The sequence below is a fragment of the Crotalus tigris genome, unplaced genomic scaffold (genome assembly GCF_016545835.1).
Source record: "Crotalus tigris isolate CLP2741 ecotype Arizona unplaced genomic scaffold, ASM1654583v1 scf7180000017939.2460400, whole genome shotgun sequence".
In the NCBI taxonomy this organism is placed as follows: domain Eukaryota; kingdom Metazoa; phylum Chordata; class Lepidosauria; order Squamata; family Viperidae; genus Crotalus; species Crotalus tigris.
In genome coordinates this window covers 612,121-636,531 of record NW_024096731.1, presented here as the reverse complement: position 1 = coordinate 636,531, position 24,411 = coordinate 612,121, and the positions used below count along the sequence as shown (strand labels likewise).

Here is a 24,411-nt window from a genome sequence, read left to right as displayed (position 1 = left end):
GTTACAACCATCTTGCTTACTGGTGGAATTTCCAGTTCCAATCACGGTTGTTAATCAAGGATACCTATATTTGTATCAAAGAAGTGAGAGGGTAATAATCACAGCACTATCTCTCTCTCACACACACACACACACACACACATTTGTTTTCTGAGATTTTCGCAGGTGTTTGTATGTAGGTCTTTGGTTAGTCGGGTTTTCTCCTGCATCAAATTGGAAGTGTCTTGGCGACATTTCGACGAAGTCTCATTCGTCATCTTCAGGTTGGTGTTTTCGGCTTCGTGCTTCTAAGAGCAATGTGTGATCGTAGCTGTTTCTTCCTTTTAACTGAACACTTTAATAACAGAATAATCAGAGAAGCCATCGAGATAGAAAAACGCCCACACAGCATGAACAAGCGAGATGATACCTCCCGCCTACCAGCCATTTGGAAACCCGCCCTTATTGACAAACGAGTCCCTAACACAAAGAATGACACCAGACCCACACTCATGAAAGCCACACAGGATGTCACCACCACACGTCCATGCAAAAAGCAAACCCAAACCCACACCGATGATGAGGCAAGAGCACAAACCAGAAGCCAGACCACAGCTGCATCATTAGCCACTTTAAACCCCTCCAATCCATACATGAAGCAAACTGACACCCACCATGAAGATGAGGCACAACCATGAACGGGAAGCCAAACAATAGCAATGCTCAACATCTCACATTCCCCTGCAACTCAGACTAACCTGACCACAACAAAGCCCCCACCCAAACAGAACACTCCCCCAACCAATCAGAGCACAGCCAACCTCCCCATCCAGAGCACAGCCAAGCTCCCAACCAATCAGAACACACCTCCATCCAATCAGAACACAGCCAAGCTCTCATCCAATCAGTTCATACCCCCACTGGCAGTTAAAAGGAAGAAATAGCTACGATCACACATTGCTCTTAGAAGCACGATGCCGAAAACACCAGCCTGAAGATGACGAATGAGACTTCGTCTAAACGTGCCAAGACACTTCCAATTTGACGCGGGAGAAAACCTGAATAACCAAAGACCTACATATATACACATATACATACATACACACATACACACACATGCATACATACACATACATACATTTTTCTAATACAGTATGTTAACATATTCATAATAGTCATCTCACTCACCTGCATCAATATTTGGGAATAAAATCAAAGTCCTCTTGTTAAAAGAGATGAGGGCATCCAAAGTCAATTCAAACATCTTTACAGAATGTCTAATGTCTGTGGTCACAGGATGCTGCAAAGCGATTATATACTCTTTTGGTTTTACACCCTCACCTGTGAAAACAATGTAAAAAAACAATGCACGCATACACACTTAAAAAGCAAAATAACTGAATTATAAAAAAAAAACCCAGCAAGCACGGAATTCACTTCGTGATCATGGTGTTCCCTTAATGACAGTCGTAAAAAACAGTTGTAATGTCAAATCTGGTCACGTGATTCCTCAATTTATGACCACAATGACTTACAATCATAATTCCAGGCTTGATGCTATTTGTAAGCCAAGAACATCCTGTAACAAGATTCCTTTTTTACATTCTAACGTGAAAAGTACACTGATAAAGATTAATCTAGACTTCTGTTCCATGATGCAGTTGTGGAATTTATATATTATAAATTCTAATATATAATCCAAAGACAACATTTTTGGTACACTAAGCCAACTGTAACTGCCAACTATGATGGCAAACCCCAAAAGGGGCCAGATAAACTTTTGATGTACTCTGCTTTATGAAATCATAGTCTTACATATGCAACTCATTTACCTAACCACATCCGGATAACGCTCATATAATCCTTATTTTTGGCAGACAGCAACTTGTCATACGAAGGGCATCCTGCTAGAAGGATGCGGTCATGGTCTTCACACATAGAGATCAAATGCTGTTCTGCACTTCTTGTGCAACACACGTGGTAATGAGCCAGCTTGGTAATGGCATGCCTGATGGAATCATCTATGGTCCCACTGACTTCTCCACCTTCAATGTGAAGAATTCGAATGTTCATTAAGGCAGCAGACGTAGCTAGCGCTAAAGCATCAAACCGGTCTCCATGGACTATCATTATGTCAGGTTTCAGGCGATTGAGCACATCAGGCAACTTGACTAAGGCAAGACCAACAGATTCCACCATAGCGGCTTCATCTTCCCCTCTGACTATTGTGTGTAACCTGCTGTGGATGTCGAAGTCATCTTGTTCAATCATACGGTAAGTATTGCTGGAAAGAGGGAAGAGGAAAAGTGCTTAGACTGCAGTGCCATACACTTTAACACCAACAGCATGCTAGTTACTGAAATACACTGAAATTAATGGTACAGTCAATATATTTGTCTGACAATGGTGGGTAATATTAACAATTTCAATCCCAAGAAATATAATAATAATAATAATAATAATAATAATAATAATAATAATAATAATAGGAAGAAGATTGAGGCAAAAGCAAGCAAAAGTAGTACCAACAGGGGCCTTCAGTGCAATCCCAAAACAACTGGGGCACCAATTGAACACCATCGACACTGACAAAAATCACCATCAGTCAATAGCAAAAGGCAGCTTTGCTCAGAAGAACTTACATCCTGAGATGGCATCTGTAACATCATTAAACATCTGCATCTGCCTATCCTAGATCCATGGGAAGGACTCAACCAGTGGATTACAAAACATCAAATCCAATCTAAACATCTGCCTGACTATGGAACCAACCATACTACTAATAAAGTATTGTTAATAAAACCATTCTTTAAAGGCTGTACAGGTAGTCCTTGACTTATGTTCACAATTGAGCCCAAAATTTCCACTGCTAAGCAAGACAGTTGAGTTTTATTCCCATTTTACAACCTTTCTTGCCACAATTGTTAAGATAGTCACCACAGTTGTTAAGTTAGTAACATGGTTGTCAAGTGGATCTTGCTTGTCAGAAGATTGCAAAAGGGGATCACATGACCCCTGCAGGCCACTTTAGCTGACTGTGTTCAGCAGGTCAGCGGTTCAAATCTCACCGGCTCAAGGTTGACTCAGCCTTCCACCCTTCCGGGGTAGGTAAAATGAGGACCCAGATTGTTGGGGGCAATGTAAATATACATATATATATATATATATATATATATATATATATATATATACACACACACACATACATACATACATACATATATACATATATACATACACACACACACACACACACACACATATATATATACACACATTGCTTACTGGTGTACACCGCTTAGAGAGTGCTTGCACTTAAAGCGGTATATAAGTCTCATAAATAAATAAATAAATTTACCACGCACCTGAATTTTGATCACGTGACCATGGGTGGGGGCGCTGCAAACGGTCACTAGTGTGAAAAAAAGGGTCACTGAGTCACTTTTTTCAGTGCTGTTGTAACTTGGAATGGTCACTACACACATGGTTATAATTTGAGAACCATCTGTATCTGCTGTGCCCCACCAAGGTAGGTATAAGCAAGCATCTGTTAAGTCTTAAGGCACCTGTTCCCAAATACCACAGAGCAAGAAATGCTGTCTTCAGAAATTTTTGAGAAATGCAAACATTTCAGCAAATGAAGAAATATTGCTTCAAAGATACGGTATTTGCTGCGAAAATGAAGAACTAGGACAGATTATCGCTGGTTTCTGCTGCTATCGTTATAGCAGGAAATTGTATCATTGTTGAACCTAAAAAGATAGTGATCTGAAGTACGAATACCTGGTACTCTATGTAAGCCTTGTTATTATTAAAAGAGGAAAATTACTATTATTATAAGAGGGAAATGATTCAAATATATGAATTAGTTCTGATCTGCCTTGACAACTGTTCATCATTTATTCTAAATCAAAACAGGTAATCCTCATTTAAAGACCTGTCGCTTAACAATTGGTCAAAGTTAAGACAGATTAAAAAAAAGTTACTCATGACTCAGAGTTACAACTGCTGCACCTTCACCTCACCTTCCACCCCATGACATGATTTGGGGTACTTGATAACCAGCTCACATTTACAACTGGTTGCAATGTACATGGTCACATGACTATGATTTGTGACTTTTTTGCCAGTTTCTGGCAAAAAAATGCTATTCAGAAGGATCAATTTGCTTAAGGACAATTTGCTTAAGAACCAGTGACTTGCTTTACAACCATCGTAAAAATGGTTCTAAATGTGATCACAACGATTTAATATCAAAATTCCAGGCCCAGTTGTAGCCATTAAGTGAGGACTACCTTTGAACCTGGAGTAAAGAAAACAATCTTAAGAAAACCCATCCCCACAATTCCAGTTAAGCATATTTGAAGAAATAAAGTATGCTTCTTACCCATAGTCATCAATCAGATGAGAGCCCAGAACTATAATATCCAGTTCAAAGAACTGTGGTTCTGCTTTAAGGCCAAACATGATTGGGGCCAATTTTGAATAATCTGCTCTGTTACATGTAGCAACACAAACCCGAAGTTTCGGATTGTTTCCATTCTTCTCCATCACTTCCCTTTGTTTTTGCTTAGTAAGGGTCTTGAAATAAAGCTCCTAAAATATAATTGTACAGAAATTAGTACATTAGGAACATATAGAGTATATTGAATACAGTAATGCAGGGTTCCCCAACCCCTGGTCCGTGGACCAGTACCGGTCCACACAAACAAGCAAAGCCCCATTAGTGGATCTCCATGGAACCGGTCCCTGGTGCTCTGCAGGAATGGATTTATATCAGTTTAATTTTTCCTTCTATTTAGACAAGAAATTCACTGGAAGATTTTGGGTCAGAAATAAACTCTATACCCAATGTAAGTCAAAGAACTGTAATGACACAGGAGTGGCAATTCCTCCCTAACAGATAATCATCTGGGACAGGCACCCTTTGGGATGAATGCAATAGAGAAGACCCTATAGTCAAGACAATAGATATGCAAAGAAAAATGACATAATGCATTTAGAGGTAAAACTCGTTAAATGGAATTTCATGATTGTTCACAACGTATTATTTGTTATATAATTACACGTGATTTTCCCATATATAATTCTTGCATCAGTGATGGAGAAATACTTCCTCCATAATTCGCCTCCACATTTTTTTTTAACTATGAGCCACTTGAATATAATTAGACCAACTGAAGCTACATTATACAGAATATAGACTTAGAATTACTACTTTCAATGACATTAATGGAAGAATCATAATGAGCTGAAGTCAAATTCACTTTAAAACCTCTAGCCGGCTAAATTTAAAGTATGCCGCCTCAAGTGATTGGTTCTAAGTAAAGTAATGAATAGGGATTTTTCAGTATTCAGAAGGAAATATATATATATAAAACCAGTTTGAAAAAGGAGATTTGGAGAGAAGGTTAAATTACTCTTTAATTGGTTGACAGGATTATGCCATCAATTTTCAGTTTTTTTTCAGCTACTGCTACAAAAAACTATTTATTTTGTAAGATGTTTTTCTACTTTTAATTATCTATGCTTCACTAAGGTTATTTCTCATGCAAAATTTTCCTGAAATGAAAGGAAACAGCAACATAAAACAACTCATGTTTTTGCTAGCTGATAGAAGGAAAAATATTTTCTCTCATCAGTTTCCCACAGATAAGAGAATACAAAATTCTCACATCAATCCTACGCAGCAAGCTATTTAAATCAAATACAGTTTCCTTGGTATACCACAAATACTTAAGTTAATATTTTTCTAGAGTACTACATTTTATTTTGAATTTACTTCTTTAAATTTGGGAGAAGGAGCTCCTTTAATCACAATTCAAATTTTTGTTGTACTAATATACAGAAATATCACTTTTGCTTTATCATGTGGAAAAGCAACTACTGTATAAATCTGCACTAACTAAACAGCTTCCTACTATAGGCTATTAAAAAAACAACTTTTCAAAGCTTTCAGTGAAGCAAAATATTCAACATGCCAAATCTCCAATTTCTTGGTGCCTATGTACAAGCCAAGACAATAACGATGTTTTTTCCTCTCACTTCTACACATTTCACTAATATTTAATATTTATTCACTTTATTGAATTTGTTAAGGCCTCCCAACTCCAAAATGTCTCTGTATGGCTTGACCCTGAGATAAAGGGAACATTGTATATTTGAATAAACATGATTCAGATTTTGAAATGCCAAATGTTCACTAACCAGCATTTATGGCATAAACTGCTTACAACAGAGGTCATGTAACTGAGAGGCAAGATTTATTTTCTCTTAAAAGGGAATGAAAATAACTAGATAACAATTTTAGAAACCAAAAGATATTTTTTCCTACAATTCATACAACCCCTCCACCAGGTTACTATAATTGTATACAGTAGTAGGATTCAGCCAGTTCGCACCACTTCGGCAGAACCATCAGCTAATTTTTTGTTGCCCAGGCCCAGAATGGACTTCCAGAAGCTGCATCCACACAGAGAACTGGTTGTTCACATATTTGAATCCCACCACTGATTGTATGGCTAAATTATTGAGGTTTTATTCAAATAAAGAACATAAAAATCAGACATTTAATGTTTTTTAGGCTAGTTCAGATCAGTTTTATTCATTATTTTGTAACAGATAAATGTGACAACAAGCTACAAGAACCGATTATATATTGTAATTAGAGTAGTGCTTTCCACAGAACAGTTAATTAAAAGTAGAGAAAAATTCCTTTATAACACCCCAAAAGAACAACTTTTTAGTAAAGGCAGTCAGATTTGTTTCAATCATTTATTTCACTTTAATACAAAGAAACCTTACTTATTTCTGCTTTATTGTGCAAGTAAAGATTAAATATTAGCATTCAGTGATATCTGCCTCAGATTTAGTCCATCTAAGTACCCAATGAGCAATTATTAACTCACAAATTACTGTTATAGTATTTTTTTTAGTTTTCTAATTAGATATATGCCAAATAAATAACCCTTTAAACAAGAAAGTATGATAAAAAGTTTGGTCAATTTAAATCAGACATGTCAGACACAAGGCCCAGGGGTTGGATGTGGCCTGCAAAGTAGTTTCATGCGGCCTGCGAAGCCATTCTGGAAAACGTGAGGGAACGGCTCCTGCTGCCTTGGCCCTGGCCCAGGCCGGCCGGGAGCCAATGTACAATTTTGTGGTGGCCATCTATGCTGAAATGCATTCAGTCTTAGCTCCACAAGGCCGTCTAGAAACAGCGAGGAACCAGCCTGCCTTTTTGGCCCCGCCCCCTGGGTGCATGCTAGGGAGGTGTCACCCTTTGTGAGGAATGAAGAAATGGACCATGCCTTGGCGCTTGCCCTGGTTCCACCCCCTTCTGCCAGAGACCCTCAGATCTGTCCCACTCCTGCCCAGGTCCCCACAGGCACCCTTGACGCAAATGATGTAGAGCTGACCATGCCCACCCAGTAGGCCACACCCACTCCATCCACACCCAACCAGTAGGCCGTACCGATCCTGGCCACACCCACCCAGCCCGAGAGCAACCGCAATGCTGATGCGGCCCTCAATGAAATTGAATTTGACACCCCTGATTTAAATGGTGAATGAGCAAAGGAATGCAAAGTAGAACTCCAATAGCTTAGTAGGAAATTAAATTCTATAAAATAGAAAAGCAATGGAAATAAAATACGTATATTTTCTGAACCTGTTTTTTCACCATTCATTTCATTTGGTTTTCTTAAGTGTCAGACATAATGTCTCTGCAGAAGGAAAATAAGGAGCATAGGATAGATTAAAAACATGTATCATTTATCTACCCCTGAGTGCAACCATCACAGATCATGTTTTTTTCTGATTCAAATTGCTATTGATTTTTGTTACATATCTTATCTGTCAGGTTTGGTTGCAATATTTTTTTTCCTTTGAGTTAGAGGAAAACAACTTTAGAAACTATTTAGAAACTGCAATTGGTGCACATTTTTTGAACTACACTTTTTTTCACACCAGCCTTAAATCAATTACACCGACTTCCAACTTGTTTAAAGGCTAATTCACCAGGATGGTGTTAACCTATATTTTAGGGCCACTAATATTTGAAACAATAACTCCTCCCTGCCTGCATTTGAAGTGAGGTTTTAAAAGTTTAATTACCATAAAAAAATTTAAAGGTCTGGTTGATGGAAACCTCAGAGTTGTTTTCCATGGCAGCATCTTCATAGTATAGTATTATTTAGTATAGTACTCCAGTACTATACACCCTAATCAAACTTCAAACTCTAGATCACTGGTGTCCAACCTTTTGGCTTGCTTTAGCTGCACTGAATGAAGAGGAATTATCTTGGGCCACATATACAGGTAGTACTCAACTTACGACCACAATTGAGCCCAAAATTTCTGCTGTTAAGTGAGACATTTGTTAAGCAATTTTTGCCTCATTTTACAGCCTTTCTTGCCACATTTGTTAAGTGAATCACTACAGTTGTTAATTTAGTAACAGGGTTGTTAAGTGAATCTGGCTTCCTTGTTTGCTTTGCTTGTCAGATTACAAAAGGTGATCACATGACCCCGGGATATTGCAACGGTCGTAAATATGAGTCAGTTGCCAAGCCTCTGAATTTTAATCACATGACCACAGGGATGTTGGCAACGGTCATAAAGTGTGAAAAACATCCGTACTTTTTTCAGTGCCATTGTAACTTTGAACAGTCACTAAATGAACTGTTGTAAGTCAAGGACTACCTGTAAAATATATAATGAAGTTAATGTATATAAATCACATAGTAATGCTAAACGTTTACCATCTTGTGGAGGCCACATTACTAGTTGTCTAGGGTCGAATGTGGCCGATGGGCTGCAGGTTAGACACACCTGCTCTAGATAGTTCACAATAAAAATTCATAAAACAGATCCAGTAACTTTCTCCCAAAACTCAGAATCAACCTTATACTGTAAAATAACCCTTAAAAAACTATATGAGCAACAGTAGACTCCAACCTGGCCCACCATAACAGAAAAAGGCACAATAATGTTGTCTCCAAATGGCTAGAACACTATTTTAACACCTTCCTGAATGGGGGGGGGGTGATGTCACCTGAACTTTGGTGGCAGGTGGGAAAAAGAGTTCTACAGAACTGGGGCAGTTACTAAGGATAACTGATCTCTATTTCTCAAACCTTGGAGATAAGAAACTGAAAGCATCTCCCACTAATAGGAGTATAATGGGCAGATTTCACTCAAAACAGTTATTAGGATTTTACAATTTACAGTTCTGTGAATCTACTTAGAAACCTACTGGTAACTGATGATCCTCATACAATATTTGAATTACATTGCTCTCAGATGCAAGTAGGTGGCTGCTGTACTGTGGACCATTTGCCTTTTCCAAGTATTTTTCAAAGGCTATGGTGGAATTCTTTTAGTGAAAACTCTGGATGCCTTTGAATTGAGAGCAATTGACTGGTTTTATTGCTCTCATTTTACTCCACTGTACACTTTTAACATATTTACAATCTACTGGGAAGGTTTTATGGGATTATCTATATAATAAAGTAATTTTCTTAGTATTCTGTTTGAGTCCTACACTCCACCCACCACAAATGGATGGCTTCAATTTTAAAACACTTTTTAAAAAATACAGTTAATCTGGTCATTTTGACAAATTTACCCTTACCAGGAAAGCTTATGCATTCATGAGCTTCCTCAGGTTAATCCTATTTCTACCCTTTTATAAGTTTCATTTTTTTAGATTTAAATATTTGCTTTTTAAAAAGTTTTTTACCTTTGTATATTTTATACTTTTAGCTTTTAAAATTATTGTTTATATCCCACTTTTCTTATAGTGGTCTATGACTTTTGATTGATTTATTGATCTGTGACTTACATGTTCATGAAGATTAATTATGCAGTTATGTATGAATTACCCAGAAACATAGTCTTTTAAGTAGAGAGCTTTTTTTAAAAAAGCTAAAATAGTCATAGAATGAAAGACAGTGCTTTCAAATAGGCCTGGAAGAGAAAGGGAGAACAGAAAGTATTTCCCATAGTCTACTACATCATAAGACTTCCAACAGCCTGAATCATAAGACCTTGCTTTGCAGATCAAAAGCCTCATTTATATTTAAATAGTGAATATGGTCTGCTCTTTATACATATTATTTTATTTATCCTGAAGTGGTCATAGTTTTCTGGTTACCTTTACCTAATTACCTTACTTTACCTTTTATTGTTGGCATAGGATGAAATACTATTGCCACATTTTTTAGAGCATACAGTATAGTGTGCAGTTATTTGGCCTGATTCCCCATCTTGAGCCACTCAATATTAAAACCTCTTACAACAACTTGCAGATAGAAATACGAAATACCAACAAACCCACCACTTTTACTCCTTGTGGCCTAGGGGTACAATTCGCGTTGCTAAAAAGCTCGACCTCGCATCTGTTTTGGGGCGGAGGTTCAATTCATCGCCCAGTTAAAAAAGACTGAAATACTCCAGGCTAAGAGTATAGCTTCCAATGACAACCGGCTCCAGATCGGATCAGGCTTTGGCACGAAGCAATACAGAGCGAACGAAAAAGTGCCTCCAGCCTCCGACAAGATGCTGAAGCGGCCATCCCCGGTGCGGGATGCCGGGTGTGCCTCTATTTTCCCGACAAGCCGGACCGCTATCTCTATGGGGCAGAGTTGTTTTTACAGCGTTGCGAGGAACAACAAACAGCGCCTTGGCTGCTGCTGGCTCCGCAAGGCAAAGGGGCAAAAACACACACACACACACACACACACACAAAAAAAAAACAAAAACGGCGGGAACTGCCCTTGCTCCACAGAGGTCCAGCAAGGCCTCGCCGACACGCCGCGTCAGCTCAGAGATGCTTCCCTTCCCCTCCCAGACTGCGCTAAGCAGCAGCTCTTTCCAGCCCCGCCGCGCCTGCGTCACCCGAAGCAAATGAAATGCGGCCCGCCGCCTCTCTTCCCCCTTCCCTTTACCTTTCTTTATGCGCCCCGTCCTCGCGGCCTTTGGAGGAAGAAGCCTCCGCGCCGCAAAAGCGCCTCAAGGCGGCGGCAGGAAGAAATGGCTCGGCCTCCGAAGCCTCGAGGGAGGCGCCCTTGTGTGTGGCGGCGCTGTGAGGACAGCAGGCGAGGGAGTCCGGGCAACCACCCCGGCTGCGAAGCGATCGGCCCCTTTGCTTCCGCCGCCGCCGCCTCAGCTTCTTCCTTCTCTTCTAACAGAAGTCAGAGAGAAAAGGGCATCTATTTCGCCGGGCGTTTCTCCGTGTTTCGATCCCAAGTGAACCGCCACCGCCGCCGCCTCCCCCCATCTGCTGTTCGGAAGGCGACGCGTGTGGCGTCCCTAGATTAGACGCTTCGTGGCCCTCGTGAGCCAAAATTTGGCTTCAGGAAAACTGAGCCCGTTTAACCCTTTCTGACTGTGTGCATTTTGTGAAAGAGAAAGAGGAATAGAATAGAATAGAATAGAATAGAATAGAATAGAATAGAATAGAATAGAATAGAACAGAAATAGAATTCCTCCAACGCCGAAAGAGGTGAGTAGGCTGAGGAATAATGAGAGCTGAAGCCAGCGCCTTTGCATCATTTGTGGCGAATTTTATACCCTTCTCTTTTAAACCAGGCTTAACTGTGCTCTCTCGCACCGATTTCTCCAAACCTAAACTTGGATGTCTGCAACAGCCTGTTTGAAATAGATTTTTTAATGAAAGTGGCAACTTAATGTTGAAAGCCGCCCAGAGTCCAAGAGAGATGGTTGGCAAACAAGTGTAATAATTTTTCTTCAATCTGCTGCTCTCCAAATGAATTCAACTTGTTTTTATATATACTTTGTTTTATATATTTTGGCTTTTTATAATTAATATTTTTAAACTGATGCATTTTCTATGTTTTTTTAACTGACTGTACTCTGCCCTCGTTATGGTAATATTTGACCATAATAAAGATATAAAGACCATAATAAAGGACTAAAAAAATTATTTGAAAGCGTGCGTGCACACACACATACACATACACAAACATTTTACCAAGAAACAACTTGGCAAGATAGAAAGGATTATTTAAAGAGAGGAAAGTCCTACTGATGAATTAGCAGTACAGGCTTATTGACATTTCAGATTCTTGAAAGAGAAAATTCTTAGTAAATATTAACTCAAGGTATGTATGCACAAACAGTTTGATTAATGATGCAATGTACAGTTAGTCAAAAGGTCAGCCAACGAATTAAAGCACATGTGCCCAAAAGCACTCGATGCTGCAGCAGATTGCAAATGGACACTGACTTATTAGATTCTATTTTGTGCTATATTCAGAGCAATTGAATCATTGCTTACACTGCAACGGTGGTTATGAATATATAATTTTCACTTGCTAATTTCTCTATATAAGCCAGTTTGGTGTAATGGTTAAAGGTATGCCAGGCTAGAAACTGGGAAACCATGAGTTCTAGTCCTGTCTTTGGCACAAGGCCAACTGGGTGACCTTGGGCCAGTCCCTCTCTCTCTAAGAAGGAGGCAAGAGCAAACCAATTCCAAAAATCTTTCCAAGGAAATTGCAGGTTCTAGTTCTGTCAGTCATCAGGAGTCAAAAACTGAATTGAAGGCACAAAAACAATAATATCAAAAAGAAACCCAATCTTTTTATCATCGTTTTTTGAAGGAAGGCAAAATAATTAACTAAAATACTAGTGATTTCTACTGTCTTGTACTAGAGTTACCATATTCTTGTATAGGTTATGAATAGGGATGCCAGGAGTTATTCTACTATATTTGGAGGGCTACAGATTCCTTCACAGAGATATCTAGACATTAATTAGAGAGCCTGTGAAAATAATAGCATAGTAATGAACTATGGAATTTATTCTTTTTTTAAAAAAAGATACTTCATTATCATAATCTCTGTTAGGCCTCAAATCTCTCTGCTTTTCTCTCTCTTAACTTGCTCATAATTACTGGAGATAAGCAATAGTAGTATTGATATATTACAGTAAATGTCAGCCATCCCAACTTGGTCCGTTAGAAAAGAAAGACTCCTGGCCCATGTTTAGCCAAGAATATACCTTACTAGCACCAAAGTGGTTACAGTAGAAGGAAAGCTGGATCTGAAACCTCAAATTCTCAAAATGTCAAATAAGCCTCTGAATTTAAAGTCCTTTTGAATCCAGAGACTTATTTCGAAGTAAGCAGATATAAAATTGTCTAAGAATACAATCACATGTGAAAGTGATTGTAGTAAATATGAAGTGAATATAGTAAATACTAGTAAAACTCTCATGTCTAGGTGACAGAGTGTATCATGGGGCAACCATTTTTGAACCAAAGTACCTAAAATGAGCTAGTCAACAGAATGTGTCCAAAATCTAGGATATCCATGGGATTGAAATTTGGGAAATTTGTGGTTGCTTCAGTGCTGCTGCACTGCTAAATTGCCAACCAGAGTTTCAATAGACTAGTTTCACCCTGGTCTTCTGGAGGCCAGATAAACCAATCTCTCCTTTGGCCCTGGAGATCAGGTAGATCCCTTTTCTAGCCCTCTGGAGACCAGGTGGGCAATCAAATATGAGAAACAAGGAACTCTTGTGCCCCACCCCCGCCACTGATACCCTACCCCTGACACTGCTGATGCCTCGTCCCCCCCACTGCCTAGTCTGCCAATACCGTGGGATGGAACTACCCACAGGCTGGATGTGGCCCACAGGCCATATAATACCCAGGTCTGAGGTAAACTGTCCCATCATTGGCTACAAGAGGGCAGTCAGCTAGCAGGAAGTTGGAAGGCATTCCCACTTCCAATAGTTTTTTTTGCCATTGGTCATTCTTTTTCTCTGTTTAGATAAGGAAATATTTCTGAAACAATGACCCAACAAGACAGGTTGTTTAGGAATCTTTAAAATCAGGCTAAGAATAACATACTTTGCATAAAACCAGCTTCTAATATATCGAAAAATTTGCATGTGATGTTCTGATGGTTTTGCATTTTCTACTAAATGCATACATAGAAAGGAGATTATTGCTAGTTGGACAAAGAACATATGCCTGTTTAGAGAGGGACATTTAATCTTCTACCTTATTTTTTCAAGTTTCTACATTTCATGGCGACAAAAATATGTAGTATATCCTATGAGAATGTTATTAACTTTTACTAACATACAATGCGGCTTTTTTTTCTGAGTGGGGATTAAAAAAAATCTATTCATTACATATACAATTAATATGCTGATAGATAATACATTTTTCTTTCTTTTTTACTTTCCCTCAGATTATATGAATGAATTTTAAATTACATAGTGTTTCAATCTTTAAATTGTAAAGACAATTTAAGAAAACAAAATAGAATTTACTTTGTTCCAGTTTCAGAAAAAAAACTGGCAGGAGAAAGATTTAATCCATAGACTAGTAAATGTACTGTAGTATTGCCAAGTAATATAATAATCTTAGATGTGTATTCTGCAAAATGAGGTTCATCATACAGAAAGAGGAAAGGCACCTGGCGTCTTGAAACTTTTACTGATAATACAATTTCCTAAAATAAATGTAACACAAGTATAAATTTGAATAACAGCTCAATTTCAGAAAACATGTCATGGTTTTTTCTATGATACTAAAACAATTTGGGTATCTATAGGTACATAGGTGGACCTTGTACATTGAATAAGCCATAATGTGAACTCAGTTATAATGTTGCTCAATATTTTTTAATCTGGTAAAGAAATAGGGAACAAATGGTAGACTTATAGGTAATTTTCCCTTTCCCTTTCTTTTTCCTACACAACTTTTTAATGAATCACAATGTAATGCCTTATGAGATATAAAGCTTCTATTCCTAATGTTTTCTGTAACTCTGGAATTGGTGCCTTATTTAATTTCCTTTTTGTGTATTATACATTTATGAATAATACAGTGCAATCTTCTTTATAAAAGGCAATAAAACTCTCTTTGTATGTTCTACAATAGTGTCTCAGTATTGCAGTTTTGATGATGCTTTCTCTTATTCATCATATGCTTTACATCAAGAGCAAAACAAGTCTGGGGTCAGATCTCTAGATTTTTACTTTCTAAGTCTCATAGTGGTCAACCTCCAAACATTGAATCCTGATTTTCTATAAGCCCCTCTCCACACACATTGCACTTTGAGTCAGTAGTGAGAAAAGGATCCTCAATTTTTCCTTATTAACCTGGCGAGATGGCATGTGAGAAACACCTTGGAAGGCTGGGCAGAGAGATGCAGCCAAGGGAACACAGCATAGTTAAGAGATAGTATAGCATATTTACTTGGGCTGTAAAGGAGATGGGGATTGAGAATTATACTTCGATACTTGCAAAATTGATGCTGGCCTTATGGTAGGAATTAGTTAGGAACTATAACCCCAACGAGATGAGTGATTTCTATGTTATTGTAAAACTACACTAAATATTTGAAATCTTTATAGCTTGAGAAATTAGAGTCTCTATTGCCTCAACCACTAGCTGCAGACTATGCTGCCTCTTGTCTGCCTCTCTTTGCCCAGTCTCCCAAGGTCTTTTTCACATACAATTATACCTGCCATGTTTGAATGTAAAAATATACACCACAGTCTTTTAAAAGGTTGTTCCTAATAAACTACTTCAGCAAGTATTCTACCACCTATAATTGGGGGGGGGTGGAATTACACAACCATGTCCGTATATCTTTAGCAGCTTTTTATGAACACCCTCTATTGGGGTTTAATCAATGCTCTTTATTACTTTCCTCCAAGGACAGAAGAAAAAAATGGCTTTATGTCTCAGGAAGATCAGCTAATAGTTGATGGGAAAACTGCCTTCTGCACACCCTTCCTTTAAACATGATCAAGGAAAGAAAGTTGTGTACATATCAAAAAAATACACAAAGGATGTTTCCCCTGGGATGATACTGATATACAGTATATAGCCAATACAACACCCCTAAGAATAGATCTGATTTTTAACCAATTAAGAGCACTGAAGCCACCAATATGTCTGTACCATCCCACTGCAAATAGTGTTATAAATAATTCAAACAATTTGTAGGGCACAGCATTTTGCTTGTATTGCCACATGTGATATAGTTATCCTACAACAAGAATTGCCAATTTTCATTTTAATGTTGCCTTTAGTTTGTATCTGTGTTAAAATACCAAAGAATTTGATACCTATAGCTGAAACAAAGGCAGCTGTTGTTAGAGCTTAATTTGGTCTCATTAGAACCAGAATGAACCACATTAATTAAAGAAAAAAATACTTCTCAGTGTGAGCAGAATGCTTTGCATTCACAAATGAGGAAACACTAAAGAAAGCTTCCATGTACTGAGATTTTGGAAGTTATTTATATTGCAGAGAAAATAACTTAAGATAGGCTGGTTTTCTTTTATTTTCTTTCTCAAAAGTCATTCAAATTGTCACATTCTTCAAAGTCTGAATCCTTAAAAATCTATGTTCGCAAATCTTTACTTACGAGCCCGGTTCATACAACAAACTAAACCATCATTTATTAAATGAATCACAAATCACAGTGAGGTTTCAGATTAAACCCCAAGCAAAGTCAACACATTTTAGCTTAGCATGATACCATATCTGTGCCTCAAAGATGTACATACAATTATAACACTGGCATTTCTACCACTCTATCATTCATTTTCCTAGCTGGCAAGCATTAACCAAACACTCACACTTTTAATCCAAAGCGTTCGCAGTAAATATTAGTCACAACTCCCTAAACAATCTAAAGCAGGGGTGTCAAACTCAATTTCATTGAGGGCCGCATCAGCATTGTGGTTACCCTTGGGGGGGCTGGGGGTGTGTGGCCAGGGTGGGTGTGGCCTACTGGGTGGGTGTGGATGGAGTGGGTATGGCCTATTGGGTGGGTATGGCCAGCTCTACATCGTTCGCCTCACTGCCTGCTGAAACCCCTCTCCCAGAGCCCATCAAGCCAGATATGTGAAGTAGGCGAGGGCCATTTGCTGGCCACTTCCAGGCGATGGTGCATTTCTTCATTCCTCACAAAGGGTGACACCTCCCCAGCATGCACCCAGGGGGCGGAGGCGATGCAGCAGGGCTGGTTCCTCGCTGTTTCCAGATGGCCTTGTGGAACTAAGACTGAATGCGTTTCAACATAGATGGCCACCACAAAATTGTACATTGGCTCCCGGCTGGCCTGGGCCAGGGCCAAGGCAGCGGGGGCTGTTCCCTCACTGTTTCCAGGATGGCTTCGTGGGCCACATGAAACCACTTCACGGGCCGCATCCAGCCCCCGGGGCCTTGTGTTTGACATGTCTGATCTAAAGAGTAGTAATAAAAGCAGAGACAATACAGGTAGTCCTCAACTTACAACAGTTCATTTAGTGACCATTTGAAGTTACAGCACTGAAAAAAGTGACTTATGACCATTTTTCACACTTATGACCGTTGCAGCATCCCCGTGATCATGTGATCAAAATTCAGATGGTAGGGAACTGATTCACATTTATGACTGTTTGTAGTCTCCTAGGGTCATGTGATTACCTTTTGACACCTTCTGACAAGCGAAGTCAATGGGGAAAGCCAGATTTGCTCAGTGACTGTGTTACTAATTTAACAACTGCAGTGATTCACTTAACAAATGTGACAAGAAAAGTCATAAATTTTCTCACTTAGTGGCAGAAATTTTGGGCTCAATTGTGGCCGTAAGTCGAGGACTACCTGTGCAATACTGTGTTGCTTGTAAAAATGTTGCACCTGCTTATCAGAAAGCATTGGATCATAGTATAGCCATTAATGGCTTCTTGACTAGTGTACAGAGTACATTTAGCACTGCTGATTTGCGCACTTGCAGGCCCTCCTTAAGTGTATATCTAAACATCTGATGCGCTTAATGGCCTGTAAGCAATCCAGCAGGACAGCTTCAAGTAGTTAAATGGAGCTAAAGGATGGAAAGAAAGATTTGCCAGTCAAAGCAAGAGGAACGAAGGGGGTTGAAGAGAGAAGGAGCTCTATGTTTTGTACAAAGGTTTAACTATTTATGATGTAGGACAGATTAGTCTGATTGCTGGGCTGAAATTTAATTGCAGTGATGAGTCCATCACTGTTTTTGGTGAAAGACTCCATTGAAGAAGCAAAGATAGGAAATAATACAATTTGGGGAACCAGCAGCGTCTATATTTCACCCTATCCTTCTCTGTCTCCAAGGAGAAGCAATGCAATCCTATTCAGCGATGATTTGGTTGCACTTAGAATTGCACTGTAAGATCTATAAAGCATAATAATGATTATTCAATTATTTTTCAAGAGAGACATGACCATCCTATATCTTCTACTTAGCAAATTCTCAAAGTAATCCATATTTTTTTTTCTCTTTGTGAATTTCAAGCCTTGGACATGAAATTAGTTTTCTTCATGGCCAGCTTAAATCCCTGTTCCAAAACAAATAAGTGGAGCTTCCTATGATTTATCTGTAAGACTGAACTGTAACAGCTGAGCTATGCTCCTGAATACATATCAATATGCCCACATTGTACAACTCACTTGTCCTTGATCTCTACATCAGCCATCTTCTCATATAATTCCACACTAGCCTGATTGTTCCAACCCTATTCAGTAATTTGTTTTAAACTTCTTCCATACCAAGGAAGTAAATATGAATGAATAGTTATTTTAACTTAACTAGATTAATCTAACTGCTGATACTCCATTCTCTCTAATCAGAAATGGCCAATCCAGTAATTCTATGTGGCCCTCCCAAAATGTTTACTGTTGCTTCTCAGCCATGATACAATCAAGACTGCGGTGCCAAAATCTAGAAGCAAATCCTCTCCCTCAAAAATTTTAGGAAAAGGTTAAAAACTCCTAGCTAAAAACCTAACTAAGCAATTGTAGCTCTTGGTTGTTAACTCCTGATGTATGTGCCTCATAGGGAAATCTGGGTTGCACACAAACATGCAATAGCACTTAGACTTATATACTGCTTCACAGGGCAGTATCTACAGCCCTCTCTAAGCGGATTACAGAGTCAGCATATTGCCCCCAATAATCTGGGTCTTCATTTTATCGACCTCAGAAGGATGGAAGGCTGTGTCAACCTTGAGCTGGTGAGAATCGAACTGCTGGCAGTTGGCAGAATTAGCTTACAATACTGCCTTCTAAGCGCTGCACCACCATGGCTCTATGTCCTAGTAACATTTCATTCTAATTTTTTTTGTTTTAATGAATCTTCTCTCCCTCTCCTTGTTTCTCTTCCTTTCTTTGATGATGTCCTTTCCTGAATAAGAAAAGGAGAGACAGGACAGAATACCATATTTTACAATGTTAACACCAAAAACTTACCCTGTTGGCAAATATATATGTATAAATAATCATACATTTCTGATATGGTCCTCTGAGCCCAATTAAAGGATACTTCAGAGTAAAGTGAGCCTGGAATTTAATAAATGCTATCCAGATTGTACTTCAGATAAGGAACTGTACGCAGAGCTAATTAATCTGAGGAACCCTAAATAGCCTATCCTGACTCTGTGTCAGTGCACTGTGGATATCTCTTAATTGGGGAACGCAAAAAACATTATACTAGACATTAGGTTAGAGATGCTGGCTTACATAGATGAGCATGAAGCATGCATGGATAAAAGGGAGCTTTGATTACATTTGTAGTACATTGATTGAAATGTACAAAAAATATATAGGTACGTACAGTTCTTTTGCTGCAGAAAATCTGCATATGGAAACAGATATATATATAAAGCTGATAACTTAGTCTACTGTTTCCACTATCTTGCTAAAATGTATTATGTGAAAATCCAAATTCACCAAAGCCATGATGGATAGCAGAACCAATTTGTAAAGGCCCATCTATTGACAGCATAACATAAGAAAAATTATGATTTGGAATGTAAGTATGAATAAACGGCAAAAAGCATGAATTAATGACTGAAAAGAAAGAAAATCAATTAAGATGGAAAAACTAAGTGAATGGATATAATAACTGAAGAAGATAGTCTGATCTTTTGATTTATTTATTAAATATATATGCCACTCATCTCACTATCCAAAGGGTTTGTGGGGGCTAATGGAAATGAGAAATAGATGACACAGGAAAATATAGGTGTAGGTTTAATTATGAATGAAATAGCTAAATGTATGTTGAAAGAATGAATTGATGTCATCTTGGGTATTGTGAATGCATATAAAAGTAGGGATTTATAAGTTGGTCACATGTTTCTGCATGTTGCAATATATGGTTAACAATAGAAAAAACAGGAATGCGTTTTGATTAAAATTGCACAAAATGGATCATAATAATTGGATCCAAGTGAAAATATAATTCTGGGGATGACATGAATGGATGGCTGGAATGAGCACTGCAGAGAAAAAGTGACTGATTACTCAGAGATCCAAGAATGAATTAGAAAAATATTTATCTAGTGTGTATTGATTAAAAAAAGTTATTTTGAATATAAACATCAGTGCATTCATGTGTGCATATGAAAAAAGGAATGAATCAAGTGTAATTGATGAGGTTGTTTTTGGTAACAAATGAAGGATACAAAGATAAAGGTGATTATGAAGACAACAAAAACAATAGGCTTTTGTAGCGTGTGTGTGTGTGTGTGTGTGTGTGTGTGTGTGAAAGAGAGAATATTACTGTAGGAATGCAATCAAAGACAGCAAGGAAAGGTTAAGTTTAGAAAAGGCTGATAATAAAATGCAGAATAATTTTAATGAGAATGAAAAGTGGTTTTGCAAGAGGGTGGAAAAGGCTAAACAAAGAGTCTCTCCCATGATACAATTATTTGGAATGAAATTCAAGTAAAGGGGTGCTGGAAGAAGTATTTCAGAGATTTCTATTTCAGAATGATAGCAATGTGTGAAAGACTGAAACTGAAATTAATGCTATCTTGATGTTCAAGAAAGATTGGGGGCAAGGAAGTAATAAATTATGTGACAATGTTGAAAAATAGTAAGGCTGCAGATGTAGATGGCAAAACTAAACAACTATTAAAATATGAATGTAGTTTATTTAGGAAGAATGTCTAGCTTACATACTGTTTGTGTAAAAACTGCATCTGTGTTTGATTATTCAAAAACTGCTGCTTGCCTTATCTTATAAAAACACAAGATAGCAAGAGATAATGCAAAAACATGAAAAATGGAAAGACTTGATCATATCCATCATCCCATCCCTCCTTGAAGATGCCCCAAACATTGGTTTCTTTCCAGATCATATAAATCTCTCCCTATCTCCCCCCCCTTTTTTTAAGTATTCATGGAAATTTTAGCAGCATTTTGACTGAAAATATGCAAGAAGTAATAGTGAGCAAAATTTGGAAAATGTGGTGTGGCTTTATGCTGGATGCAAGGTGTGCAGACCAGCATGTCATTGAGACATGTGTTAATCTGATAAAGAAACTGTATTGTCAATTGTTGATTTTTAGAGAAAGCATATGATAAACTGAATGGACAGTGTTGAGTTAGACAATGTTTTATGTGACTGTAATTGAAAGTTGTATAATATGGTTGTTTAATATGGTTACAGACCTACAGTATAGCCTGGAAATAAACATTTGAAAGAACAAACAGAATGATAAGCAAAAGACTCTACAGAGCAGGGAGTAAGGATGAGATTCTCCTTGATTTTTCAATGGATTTCTGTAAGAAACATTTTTAGTAATGTCCGGGATATGTTCATTAAGGATGTGAATGTACCTATTCTTTCGTATGAGATGATTCTATGCTGTTGGTTCAAGACCTGAATGACTGAGACATTCACATAGATGGTACAACAGAATGAAGATTATGGATTTGGAAATTAATGTATCAAAGGTTAAGGCAGTTTCACTGAAGAAGTCAAATAGAACAAACAATTATATGGTATATTCATAAGTGAAAAAAAAAATAGAACAAGGAGATGAATTAGTGTTTCTTGGAAGCCTCTTTATTAAATGATGGGAAAATGGATGAAGAAATTTTCTCATTTGTAAATGCTGGTAGAGCATGATGTCCTTGAAATTCCATCTTGTGGACTTGGACCATTAAGTAAGTAAGCCTAATTCATACCTATGGATGCAGTGGGATGTACCTTGAATTCCCAGTAGTGCTTGCAAGATGCAAACCCTGTCTACTTTTTTGTCATAATAGTGGGAATTTTGCTTATTTTAAGTAAACAATATTTATTAAAAAGTATGCATCTTTTACTTTTCTAGATGCCCCAGTGTTACATTTCCTCTCAGTGATCAGGCTGCTATATACCTTAGTAGCTTCTTCAGGTGAATACATGGGGATGGGGAGCAGAAGGGGAACAAATGGGGAAATCTATTCCTTCAAACTTATTGCAGCTCTCTGGATTCTGCTGAAGTGCAATTCCCAGAGGCTGCAACAGCATGACCAGTTGTTGTAGTTCAACAACATCTGATAAGCTGGGTTTTCCCTCCACTATACTGAAAGCTCTAGAACTGTGCAGATTTGAGAACAGAGGTTCTTCTAAGTCAGTGATGGTGAAACTTTTAGAGACCGAGTGCCCCAAAACTGGCCCCAACCTCGCTCCACCCCCCTGCCCCATCCCCGCTCTGCCCCCCATCCCCTGCCCCGCCTGCCCACAGGATCACTCACCGCCTCCAGGGCCCACCGCAGATCGCCCAGGCAGCCCAGCAGCGCTATAGTGGCCACACCCTCTGCCCGCGCCCTGCAGCATCAACTGCATGATGGGGTGTGAGGACAGAGTCTTGTCTACGCTGCCTGGCTGCCGTGTCCTTGGCTGCACTGCTCCATGTGGGCCATGCTTCAGGGCGACTCTCCTTCAGGGGGGGTTGCTGGAGAGGAGGGGGTCACAGGGGGAGGCAAGGCTGGGGCAACAGCACGTGTGCCTGCAGAGAGGGCTCTGAGTGCCGCCTCTGGCACCCGTGCCATAGGTTCGCCACCACTGTTCTAAGTCAATTAGGTAAGATAAAGTAGATACAACATGTATTATTCTTGACCAGAGGTAAAATTCTTGAACAGAAGTAAAAGCATTTTGTAAGATGCCCAGAGTCGCTTGATAGCAAGATCAATGGTATATAAAACAAACAAACAAATGAAGCATGAACGTAATACTTCAACAAGTTCCCACCTCCAAAACATTCTCCTTCCCAAGTTTGAACATACAAATAAATATAATCAGACTCCAATAATGTTTTTAAGGGGGGTATTAAATTATTTCTATAGAAAATTAATTCCTTCCTTCCTTCCTTCCTTCCTTCCTTCCTTCCTTCCTTCCTTCCTTCCTTCCTTCCTTCCTCAAATTAGGAAGCACTATCAATCTTTCCAGCTATGTCCTAGTTTTGACACGAGAGAGATGGACCGGAGAAGATTGGCTAGGATCGCCAAGGAAAAATCTAAGCGGTAGCGACACCGGAGTAAAAAACACGCGAGGACAGCGCCTGGGTGGAAGTCGTGGGGATCCTGCGATAAGCATCCTTGAACTTTAATCAGACAATTGCCAGGGCTTGGCTCTTCCCTAGTGTTCAACCCTCTCCACCGCCCCCGTCCCTCCCCCTTGCACCGCCTGTCAAAGATGAAGGGGGCTGCTGATCAAATCCAGAAAGCAATTCTCTTCTTCGGGGGGGGGGAGGGGGAAAATCCCGTCAGAGGAGCCACCTCGCCTAAGGATGGGAAAGAGCTTTCTCCTTCCAGCTTGCCTTTCTCCAGCCCAGACCCGGCTAGGAGCGACAGCACTCCTTCGCTCTCGGGCATCATCACATCGCTCCCTCGTTGTGCGGAAGGGAAAACCGACCTCTGGAGTTCAGAACGAGTGTCTTCCCCCCCCTCCCCCCCATCTAGCCAGCCAGCCAGCCCCGGTTAGCGGAGGGACTAGAAACGAGCAAGCGACCCCGCGCCACCACAGCCCATCCGTGGGCGACGCGTGCCTGCCTTCTCCCGCTTGCCTTCGCCTGGCTCTTTCATTCAGCCCAGCCTCTTCCCCCGCCCGCAGTTGCCGAGACAAAAGGCTCTCCCGAGATCTGGCTTACGTGGGGGCCGCGGGGGCTTTGAGGCGTCCGGCGGTGCTGCTCGTGGCTCTCCATGGCGCGGAGCGGGTTTCCCCCCCTCCCTTCTGCTGCTGGCTGAAGGAAGCCGACAACTCTTGGCTCTATCTGGCGAGGCTCCGCCGGGCACCTGAATTCCATGCCCCACATTAAGCCCGCCCCCCTTGGAAAGTCACCGAGAGAAAGATCTGACTCATTTGCCGGTCCTTTCGGGCAGCAACAGGATGTCAGCTTGAGGCTGCCTTTCAGATGGAGGCACAGAGCTGGGCTCTCGTCGGAAAAGCGCTGTTAAGCACTGACACTGACGTCTGACGTTAACATTTTCCCTCCAAGCCAGGTCTTCGCACTTGGCAGAGCAAACGAGCCTTTACAGCCCCCTGGTGCCCTCGCGAATATAATGCCCAAATGCTTCCAGCCTGGGACCAGGTCAACAAAAATATCTGATGCTAACATAAAAAAAAAAAACCTATAAGCAGATTTACA

The 24,411-nt window shown here is 39.5% G+C and overlaps 1 protein-coding gene across 4 annotated transcripts in view; it reads right to left on the bottom strand.

Moving 5' to 3' along the window:
* GNE (glucosamine (UDP-N-acetyl)-2-epimerase/N-acetylmannosamine kinase) overlaps window positions 1-24,189 on the bottom strand; it is a 43,237-nt gene extending 19,048 nt beyond the window's left edge. Inside the window, exons 1-5 of one of the 4 annotated variants that reach the window (XM_039344791.1) lie at window positions 23,914-24,189; window positions 4,367-4,575; window positions 3,345-3,391; window positions 1,812-2,263; window positions 1,168-1,320 (exon numbers count right to left, since the gene is read on the bottom strand). In XM_039344791.1, the coding sequence (XP_039200725.1) occupies window positions 1,168-1,320; window positions 1,812-2,250 (592 nt within the window). In that variant the 5' untranslated portion in view covers window positions 2,251-2,263; window positions 3,345-3,391; window positions 4,367-4,575; window positions 23,914-24,189. Of the gene's footprint in view, window positions 1-1,167; window positions 1,321-1,811; window positions 2,264-3,344; window positions 3,392-4,366; window positions 4,576-10,928; window positions 11,845-23,913 lie in introns of those variants that run through there. The other 3 variants (XM_039344789.1, XM_039344790.1, XM_039344792.1) reach the window with 3 other exon arrangements.
* Between the last annotated feature and the right edge of the window lie 222 nt (window positions 24,190-24,411).